The sequence below is a fragment of the Lutjanus erythropterus genome, chromosome 19 (assembly GCF_056507025.1).
Source record: "Lutjanus erythropterus isolate fLutEry1 chromosome 19, fLutEry1.hap2, whole genome shotgun sequence".
Classification (NCBI taxonomy): Eukaryota; Metazoa; Chordata; class Actinopteri; order Lutjaniformes; family Lutjanidae; genus Lutjanus; species Lutjanus erythropterus.
Genome location: NC_139335.1, coordinates 33,160,566 through 33,171,742, shown reverse-complemented (window position 1 = coordinate 33,171,742; position 11,177 = coordinate 33,160,566). Strand labels below are relative to the sequence as shown.

At 37.8% G+C, this 11,177-nt stretch overlaps 1 protein-coding gene across 1 annotated transcript; it reads right to left on the bottom strand.

Moving 5' to 3' along the window:
* Positions 1-2,368: 2,368 nt before the first annotated feature.
* praf2 (PRA1 domain family, member 2) lies at positions 2,369-6,382 on the bottom strand. The gene is made up of 3 exons (XM_084745017.1): positions 6,173-6,382; positions 4,074-4,291; positions 2,369-2,740 (listed from the first exon to the last, which is right to left on the bottom strand). Exons 1-3 carry the CDS (start codon positions 6,349-6,351, stop codon positions 2,601-2,603), a joined length of 537 nt encoding a protein of 178 aa, XP_084601143.1. The 5' UTR covers positions 6,352-6,382; the 3' UTR covers positions 2,369-2,600.
* Positions 6,383-11,177: the final 4,795 nt, after the last annotated feature.

The window sequence follows — 11,177 nt, the reverse complement described above, 5'->3', positions numbered from 1 at the left end:
AGAACATCTCATTGGTTTTCTTTCCTCTCATAAGGAAAATTATGCATAAAATATTAGACTACTGAATTATAAGAATATAATTAAGATACTACTACATTTCTTCCATTCTTTTATTTATTTGGTGACCCAAACCAAAGCTCCTGCGAGCCACCTGTGGGTCCTGACCCACTGTTTGGGAATGACTGCTCTAGTTGATGTTGAGAGGTCTTATTGGGTGATTTTGGCCTAAAGGTGGCGCTAGAGGGCAGATCACCATGAACCCTGCGATCCATCCAATAATGTTTGAGACATTTTAGTCTGGAGCAAAGTGGCAGAACGAGCAGCTATCCTCAGAGCCACAGCGCCAGCGTGGCTAAAAACAGAGCAAATTACAAGGAGAGCATCTCAAACTACAGTCCCCACAAGCGCTGGCACGGCGACCAACAAACTTTATTGGTCAGTGGTTATTCATGGTATGTTGTAAGAGAATTAAGGGTAAATTCAAAGTGATTCATTTGCTCCAGTTCCCAGCGCTTTGAGACAAGGGCAGCTGCCACTGACCAGCAGTGGAGGAGTGTGACGGGCCGAGGCCTTTTATTCTGAATAAAAACAGGCTGAGGAATGTGCTTAGTAAAATCATTCTGGATTTGTTTCCTCCATAGTTCACTTCTGCTCCTGTTGGTCCTTCATCAACACTATGATGCTCAACAGTCTTAGACTGACAGAGCAGATTAGATTTGTTCTGAACTTCATATAAATACAAAACCTCCTGTTTCCTTCTAACACCATCTCAACAATAATATTCATAACTATGTTTTCATTATTGTAGAATCACCACTAGATGCCACTTAATCCTCCACACTGATCCTTTGTGCATTTAAGTCACTTTTGAATGCAAAATGATGTAAACATTAAAAGAAGAAGGGGATTCATCTGAAGTAGAGTGTTATGACTCTGGTCCTGCCTGTGGATCAGAATGTGTCTCCACCACCTGCTCTGATAAATCTGATCATCTTAACAAATCACCAGACCACAATTACCCATCAAATCACACCAGTCTTCCTGTATGCTGACATCATCTCACTTGTTTCAAATGCTGTCAGGAGATTTTAGTGACAAAATCTTTAAATAAACAAGACAGCGTCCCCAACAGGACAAACAATTTAAGACAGATGGAACGACCTCTTTCATGAGATGACAAAATGGCGGACAGAGAAGAAATCAATCCTCCTCAAATAATAGATTGTATTGAAGTGGCTAGATAATACATACAAGCTTAAATCTCATTTTTTCATTTCCACAACATCTGTAGTGGTCTGTAGTCATACTGGACCTGTCAGTTACTGTGGCACAGCACAACTCTGTCTTGTTTAATTACATGTCAGTCATTCTTGAGAATTGGGACACAAACATATCTTGAGGGCATTTTGATTTCTACTCTCAATCATGCTGGAAAATATATTTTAAATGATCAAACTCTTAATCTTGTAATAGGCCGACCTCCCAGTCATTTTACTCTCTTATTAAATTTCACATCTTACAGAGTTGACAAAATGTTCAAAGTTCTCTTACTGCTAATCAAAACTCACATTTTAAAACAGAATTCTTTTTGATTTGATTTAGAATCTTGATGGAAATCTGGGACACAACATTGTAGAACCAACAAGTTCATAAAAAATACATTTTAAAACAAAGTTGATCATAACAGCACATTTTATATCTATGTTATCAGTGGGTATTTTGAGTTTTAATTGTTTGAAGTGGTAAATTCTTGTCTGGGACCAGGCTGTTTTCTGGCACAGAGCAAGTGTAGAAATTAAAAACAAAATTAAAACAGCCTAAAACATTTCATTAATGACATATTTCATACATATAAATTTGTAAAGAATAAATTTCACCAAAAAAGAACTGGAATTAGAGTGTTGGTATTAATATTCTTTTAAAGCTGGTTTTGGTAGAACATGTTTTGTCCCAATTCTCAAGAAGAGTTGAACTTTATTCTCAAAATATGAAAACTTTTTACACACTTTTTACACAATGTTCCAACTTTTCTTCACATACTATTAATACAACAGCTCTGTAAAGGCTGAGACGGAGCGCAGGTCAGTGTTTACTGAGACACAAATAGAGCATGAGTCAGTGTGTAAATAGACAATGACTCAGAGGTGCAGGAGTTCTTACAGTCTGTCATATGAAAAGGTCTGTGTGAATATGAACATATGGCTACATCTCTACATACCTACAGTATGTACTGCAAAGACACAAACGTATCAATCATGTCAAAATAAATGAAACAAAACAATGTGTGCTTAAAGTGCGACGTTTGGCAAAACAGATCAAGGATGATTTCATTTGTTGGTTCTGATGATTTCTATCATTTCCCTCTCCTCCACTGTTCACTTCCTGTCAGATCACTTTTACAACAAACCAAATCACCCTTTTTGTTCCTGACTCTTTCTTCTTACTTCCTGTTTCTTTTTGTTCTACCTCATGCCCTGCAGTAATTCTCTCCTTCTCCTTTGTTTTTCCCCATTTCTCCTTTCCTTCAGATGGAACCCAAACTATCCCCACCCCTGCACACCTCCTCCTCCTCCTCCTCCTCTTCCTCCTCCTCCTCCTCTCTAGGATCCAGCCTCCTGTTCCTGTCCCAGAGCCTCTAGCAGGAGCCCCATGGGTGTCCTCTTCAGGCCGATGCTCTCCAGTCTGTTCTCCAGCTTGTTCTTCAGGCTGCGCAGTCTCACTGACGCGTGGACCAGAACCACTGTGAAGGAGCGACAGACACAGAGGGAGGAGACAATAAATATTAGATTAGATTAATCAACTATAAAAAAATAATCATTGGTTGCAGCCCTGATGTGAAACATTATTCATGAAGCACAAACAATTTAAATGAAGAGAATAATAAAAGAGTAAGTGTTGAAGTGTTTTATCCACCTGTCTTTATTCAACTAATGGCTCAGAACAAAGTCCAATGGGACACAGTTACTGACATTTCTAGACTAACAAGGCAGACCAAAGACAAAAACAGAAATGACACACAAAACATATACTGTTGGTTTCACCACCTCCTAACTGCTCTGTGTGTCAGCCAACAGACTGCTGAAACAGAACCAGGGCGAGAGACTTTTCAATGTTTAATGCACCTCCAACCCGTTTTATCTGGTTAAACCTGATGTGACGTCCTTGATGTTTGTGTTTCTCCTCATCACAGCAGTCAAAGGGAGGACAAGAGACGAATTAACAAGGTTGAGAAGAAGCTGCACCTTTTATATGATCACAGCAGCTTTTTTTAATAGGAATATCCTTAAAAAGGACATGGTTTGGCGGGGAGAAGGAAACTTTTGGGATTTGCAAGTAAACTGTCCTCCAACTATATAACAAGGCACATTTAAGAAAATTATGTTACATGAAAAAGAAACTCAGATAGTTCATTTACTCATCTACAGAGCGAGGAACCTCAAATGTGCTGCTGCGACATCGCTCATAAATGTGGACAGTTTGTTGGTTGGTTGTAAAAGTGACTAGAATTATTCGTTGTCATGACAACTTCATAAGTTTCCATTTTGAGTGCAAAACTTTCCCCAAAAAGTCTGCGAATACTTTTATTTCATGTTGTTGGTAAATGACGATGGTATAAGCAGGATAATCAACTGAAGTGACTCTTCATCTCCATGTTGTGCTTTCAAACCACTTAACACACACCTTGTTGTTGAAGTGCTCCCTTACTTAATAAATGTTTAATCAGTTAAATTCTTAACAGCAATAAATTGATTAATGATTAATTACCAGTGTGCCAGCAGAAATCTATGTATGTTCAACCAAAAAAAAAAAAAAAACGACATCGTATGCATGGCTGGACCAATAAAGAGAAGAAAATGTTTCTGTGATATAACTGAACTGGCTCTTTATGTAAATGTAAAATATAAAGTAAAGTCATGTTTGGGGATGACTGCTCAGTCTTGTACCAGCTGGACTGGTGCGGAAAACTGGTGTCTGCAGGCAGGTAGGTGTTATGTTCATTTCATGCTTTGGTGAAATATGCAGGTACTCTGTGTGTGTGTGTGTGTGTGTGTGTGTGTGTGTTCCATTCTTACTTAGTATAGGGAACGCTATCCCAAACAGGAACACAGCCACGCCTCCCAGCACCGATATGAAGAGATAACTGGCCAAAAGGATGGCAAAGACAGCAACAGCTGGGTGGTTTCTACGGAAACGGCGAATAGGAGCTTGGTTCTCAGCAGCCCAGACAAAGCCCAGGAACAACAAGGTGACCACTATCGCCCCGACCAACAACTGGAAGGGCTGGAAATACCTGAGAGGAAACACAAAACCCAGGCTTAGATGGCAGAGAGCAAAGGCTGCTGGGTGCTGATATTCATGCATTCATATGGTGTCAGAATAATGAGAAAAATGACTTCCTCACTGGGAAAATCTCAAGTCCCACAGTAACTTGGAAAGTTGGAGAAAAATTTGATACATGAGTTGTTGACTGATGATTTCACATTTGTAGAAATATAGTGGATGAGAACTTTCTATGAATTCAAGTATTGCAGAACATTTTGGTCACATGTAATGTAGTATTAAGTTGTAACCATCAGTTGCTGTCCACATGTTATTTATTAGCATCAACCCCCAGTCCCCTTCTCCACACAAGTACCCCCTACTGTACTGTACATCCATGTTGTTTTCACTTTACATCTTGAAAGCTCTTGAACACACTAAAGTTGGAGTAACAACTTCCCATCTCAGAATATGGGACTATCTGGGGTGCACATGAATGCACCATAAGATAATGAAACATATTGCTTAAAGCAGACCTGGGACAGATGCCAGATGCAGCCCACTGAAAGGTTTCATGTGGCCCTGCAAGGCCATGATGGAAATACCAAAAATTAAAAATCTACCAAAGACAGTCAATAACATTTTGCTTAGTATTAAACTGTTACCAGACCTTTATTTTGAAAGGGGTCAGTGTTGTGTTCATTGGTAATGATAATGAACTGTATATTTGGTATTAAACTGTAACTTAATTCACTCAGTGCTCAACATCCATGTTCTTTATGTTCTTCTATTACTTTAGCTGCTACTATCACTGCAGCCTGTATGTAGCAGCATGGTTCACTGTAAAACATCAAGTTTTACATACTGACAACAAAATATTAGTCCACAATTCATCACATGGCAATTCAGAAAGAGTGACCAACAGTAGAAGTGTCCTATATAGAACACTTGTGACCATTCCATTATTAGAGATTTGGACATTATTAGAACCTTATATCATTTATGTCTGACCTGCAGCAGCCTGATCAATTTCTCATGTGGCCCCCAATGAAAATGGATTGATGGATATTTAATCAATAATCTGTAATTTGCATCTAATTTGATATGTTTTTGTCTGGCGAAGCCATTTGTTGAATTACTTAGAATTAAAATGAGAAATTGAAAATGAGGGAAGATCATGTTTAGTATCATATAAATTATTCGTGATCGACCAATTACTACCATCTTCAATTATCGGTTGAGGAAAAACGCACAAAATTTGCCAACCCTAGTTTAGAGACAAGACGGTGACATCAACACTTAAAAGTAATTAATGCTCTGAGTACTTTGTACTTTCACTTAAGTATATTTCTAACACCAGTACTTTTACTTGTAATTGAGAAATATTTTAGAGGTGTAACAGTACTTGTACTGGAGTACAAATATTCAGTACTCTTTCCACCACTCATTCAGTCTAATTAGGTGTGTAATTCTTAAATTTTGACCAAAATTTTCATTTTTACCACAAATGAAAATCGGCTCTACTGTAAATATCGATTTTCGGTCTCCTTGATTACTGACAATCTATCGGCCCTGTCAAACGGGTAGATCACTGACAGTCAGTCTCCACTCCTGTTGGCAGGTGATGAAGAGCACCAGATCAGAGGAACACTGAGGTAGATGAGGATTTGATCTCATTCCCATCTCCATCAAACTTAAGAGTCTGTTGTGTTCTGTTGCGTTCAGGAGTCATCATACTGTGTCATGATGGAGAGGATCACTCTCATGCAGTTGGGAACACAAAGACGCGGAGAGAAACAGAAGGAAACCCATGATTCCACAGTGTTTGTGCTCCCACAGACTTCCAGTATGTTCGCTATATGACAGAGCGCTCGGGGAGGGCGGGTGACCACGTCAGAATAATGAAACTTACCCCACCAAGAGCAGGAAGCCCAGCGCGGACAGGAAATAGTTGCTCTGGTAGTACAGCAGGTTGTTGATGATGCGGTTGTTCCAGCGGTCCAGGTCGCGCACGTCGGGCACGGCGAACCGGGCCGAGCTGAGGAGAAAATCATCCAGGCTCCGGAGGGGTGGCGGCTGCACGTCTACCATCTTTCCTGAACGAGAATGAACTCGATTTCCCAGAATGCAACGCGGAGGAAGAAGAGGGAGGACGTAAGGAAGGGGGTGTGTCCCTCGATCAGTTTCTGGCGAGGCGCGCGCCCGGGCATCGAGAATGCGCTTTGTGTCCCGCAGTAATGAGGAACAGGAGGCAGGGAGGGTTACTTTAAAATGTATTCTAATACAGTTACTAATTACCTCTTCAAAAAATCTAGTCAGTAACGTAATCCAAGTAACACAATATTAAAGTCATGTAACTTGATTACTTTCTGTTACTTCTGGATTACCTCAATATAAAATATGGTTACATTGTTTAGTCTGATATAGTGTGTTGCAGGGACGCAACTAACGAACTAACTAACTAACGATTATTTTCATCACTGATTAATCGATTACTTGTTTGGTCCATAAAATGTCAGAAATTTGTGAAAAATTTTGTTTGTTGAAGTCCAAATTGACGTCCTCAAAAGTCTTGTTTTGTCCACAACTCAAAAATATTCAGTTTACTGTCAGAGAGGAGTAAAGAAACCAGAAAATATTCACATTTAAGAAACTGAAATCAGAGAAATGTGACTTTTTTTAATTTAAAAAAATGGCTCAAAATGATGAATCAATTATCAAAATAGATGCAGATTAATTTACTAGTTGATTATTATGATTGATTTAAAGACAGAAAAAGTTGAAATTTCCACCCAGTGAATCATTTTTACACTGGAGGTCATGATAATGAATTGGCAGCTGTGTGTGAACTGTGCATAATTTTATTCATTAAAAAAGTTATACTACTAATATTCTCAATTTTTAATAAATGTATCTGTAATCTGACTACATCTTTGTTATCTGTAGCTGTAATAGAACATAGACATGCTGACTATAACTTACTGTATTTTATATCTTTAATGTTATTTTATATAATTACATTTTAGTCTTTAATGAACAACTTGATATCACGACATAATTATCTTGTTATCATTTGAAAAACACTTTTTCTTTATTCAAGATAAAAATCTATCCTGTTATCATGAGAAAACATTTAGAGTCAGCTATTTTCCTGACATGAAAAGGTAATGAACTTGTGATCTTGAGTGACAGATGTGCAGAGGTAGGTGGTATTTCAAGCAAATATCATTAAAATACGTATTTAATTACTTTTCAGTATTTTATAATTTGTGTTTTGCTGGGTTGAAAAAAGATGTAATTTGTTGCAAATTACTTCAAGAGGTTGTCTTTATGTATTTGCAATGATCAAATACAAAATCTAATATGTCATTTAATTTTTCAATGAAGTTTTGTTTATCTCCAGGTTTAAACTGCACAAAAAAGTACAGCATGTAGTCTAATCCCAGTCTTTGGCTAAATGCAAATAAATCATGTGACATGTCCTGTCCAGCAGCAGGCTTATTGTGAACTACATTTGTACTCCTCATGATAGCACGAGGAATGAATTTGCTTTGGTGCAAATTTCCCCTCAGATAAAAGTATGTCATCAAAATATGATCAGATATAGAGAGGCAAATTCCCTCCCCCTCAGAAAAAACATGGCGAGACAGAGTTCCTATTTGAATTGTACCACACATTACACATATGATGTTTTTCAATTTAAGAGATAATTTAACAAACAAAGTTTGTGAGTCTAGTTGTTGTTTCCTGGGGACTTTGGACATGCAGATAGTGGATGCCGCGATGTCGCCTGAAACAAGACTGCAGACTACAAAACCAGTAGCTGTCCACTCAGTAAAACTACAGAGAACGCAAACTTCATTTGAGGGAACACAAACTTAAAGCAAGGCAATACAAAACTTTTTATTTTTCACATGTATCTTTATTGGGTTACATCCACAGAGTGACCTGTCACCCATTTTTACATTTTTATAACTCAAAGAAGTTCTGGAAATTTCAGTCTATTGTGCACAGGGCTGACCAGTCTCATACCCAAACCTATAAAAGTTGTTCCACTTACGCTGAAAAATAACTTAATTTATTCTGCTAATCTTCCAAAGAAGGAAGAGAACTGAAATAGGACAAGTATAAAAAGGACAAAAAGTCTTTCAACTAAGAATTAGGAGATGGAGGCTTCTGATCCTTCTAATGAACTAAAATACACCTGTGGGCAACAATGGAGGCAAAAGCAATGATACTGCTCTCCTCTGAAGTGAAACAGGTAAATTCTTCAGGAACACTGAAAATACAAGTCAAGGTGTTTGGGAGGACAGGTCTACTGAGGACTCCAGAAAGTGTGTCATAGAAGGAGGACCAGAAAGAACTCAGCCTTGGACAAGAGAAAAAGATTTGTGTGTGATTATCAGGGAATAAACAGCATCATTCACACACATCACCTGTGTTAGACAGTTTGTCAAGTTTGACTTTGGACAGGTGTGTCCTGTGAAAGACCTGGAACTGGATCAGTGTCAGACTGGCACAGGATGCAGTAGAAGGGCTCACTCAGATGAAAAGGAAGTACCAAGTTCTTTTCCCCAAGTATTAGATGTCAGGGGAGATGATTATAATGATTTGATTAACTTCAACTTCAACTTTGATGAACTGTATCAATAAAAGAATCAGGTGATTTACGTGGAAAGTTAGGGAGGTTGTAACGGGCAAAGTCTCAGATCTGAAAATATCTAAATAAATGAGACTGTGGGAGGTCAAATTTAATCTCAAGGTTGTCAAGCAATGGAAAAACCTTGTCAACAAAAAAGTGTTTAAAAAGAACCAGAAGTTTTTTCCTTCCAGACTGGGTCAAGTGCTGAGGGCTGGAATAGATGGTTGTCACAGATAGGCAATAAAAGGGAAGAAGAAAGTATTTTAAAATAACGTATAAGCTGCCTCCAAATCTTTACAGTAGTTAGGATAATCAGGTTAGAAGTGTATTTGACATGGTATGAATTTAGGGGGGCGCAAATTAAAGCTGACAAAGAGGTAGAGTCACAAGAGCGAGCTTCCATCTGACACCAGTCTGTGGAGGGGGAATTGTGCCAATTGTGGATTTTCTGAATATTGGCTGCCCAATAGTATGACAGGAAAGCCCACCATCTTCTTTAGTCCTTTGGAAAATACAGTGCTTTGTCCTTGGGGTCTTTCCTGCCCATATTAATGATGAAATATTCCTATCTAGCTGTTGAAAAAAGATAAGTGAAGGAATATTGGTAAGCACTGAAAAGGGAACAGAAACCTGTGTAAAACATTCATTTTAACTGAGTTGATTCTACCCAAAAGTGACAGGGGGAGAGTATTCCAATGTTTCAAGTCGGATTTTACCTCCATAACCAACATCAAAATGTTGTGCTTATAGAGTGAGGTGAGGCTGTACAAAATATTAATTACTTGATACAGAAAGCCAGAGGAGGCCAGGCGGAAAGGAAGCTTCTGGGCTGAGATCTGTTTCACTGCATCATTAAGAAGGAAACATTCGCTCTTGCTAATGTTCAACAGGAACACAAACCTTAATGCAAGGGAACACAGAACTTCATGTGAGTAGATTCCAAACTTTATTTGAGGGAACATGCAAGGAAACACAAAATTTCATTTGAGGGAACTCAAAATTTCATGTGAGGGAAGTCAAAACAATGCACTGTTCTAAACCTTAACAAAACCTGAGCCCTGTGAGGACGCAAACATTAAAAAATGCCTCACATATACAGTATTGAGTTCCATTTGAAGACTCATTCATTTCTTTAAACAGCTGGTCAATGGAGTTTTTAGTAAATGTTAGAGTAGAAAATAGTGCATTTGTTGTGGACTATTTTCAGTGGCAGATTAATACACACAAGTGATTATTTACAGCAGGTGTATGACTGAATCAAAACTAAAACCACAGAGCCCACATGCATCAAAATGTACAGAAGAACAGAAGGGTCAGACATATGGGTAGAAATGAGAGGAGGAAGTTGCATTTTTAACTAAGAATAAGATGAAAAGTTGAAATGTGGACAATAAAGTTGAAATGCCTTGTTGAAAATAAGGTGGAAATAGTATTTTGACTTTATTTTCATCATTTCAGCCTTATTTTTATTACACAAAGAAACTTCTGCCTCCTCTGATTTATTTAAAAGACATCTATCTCCTCTGATTTGTTAAAAAAAACATATTCCTCCTCGGAATTATGAGGAAAAAACATCTTTCTCCTCTGATTTATTTAAAAAAAAAAGAACTCTTCCTCCTCTGATTTATAAGGAAAAAAATCTTCCTCCTCTGAATTATAAGAAAAAAAACATCTTCCTCTTCTGATGTGTTAAAAGAAACATCTTCCTCCTCTGAATTATTTTTTCTAATGCCTGGCACAAATACTGAAAGTTCATTCTGACTTTATTCTCAATGTGGAAGAACAACTTTAGTCTCAACATTTTGGACTTATTTTTAACATTTTGACTTTATTCTGATCATGCCAAAAAAAAGAAAAGAAAAGAAAAGAAAAACAATGAAAAGAACGGAATCTTCTGTGATTTATTTTTCTTATGGCTGGCACTTATACTGAAAATTCGACCTTATTCTGATTGTTTCACTTTTATTGTTGAAATACAAAATCTCATCTCAGTCTTTTCCCTTAAAGGGATAGTTTACCCAAAAATGAAAATTCACTTATTATCTGCTCACCCTCATGCTGATTGAAGGTCAGGTTTATTTTTTTTTAGTCTACAAAACACTGCTGGAGTTCAGTTCACACAGTTCAGACAGTGTGCACCTGAACGTGGCTCCAAGCTAAAGATCTACAGTGAAGATTCAGGCTAAAAACATGGTGTAAATAACATTTTTTTTAAAACGTCAGCTTGGCATGTTGGAGCTTTAGGAGATTTAGATTACACCAGACGAGCAGTATG

Coding starts and splice junctions, on each gene's coding strand:
- praf2 (XM_084745017.1), bottom strand. CDS start 6,351: ATGGTAGACGTGCAGCCGCCACCCCTCCGGAGCCTGGATGATTTTCTC. Junction 4,292..6,172: donor GGCTTCCTGCTCTTGGTGGG/GTAAGTTTCATT, acceptor GTTTCCTCTCAG/GTATTTCCAGCCCTTCCAGT. Junction 2,741..4,073: donor GATAGCGTTCCCTATACTAA/GTAAGAATGGAA, acceptor GCTCCTTCACAG/TGGTTCTGGTCCACGCGTCA.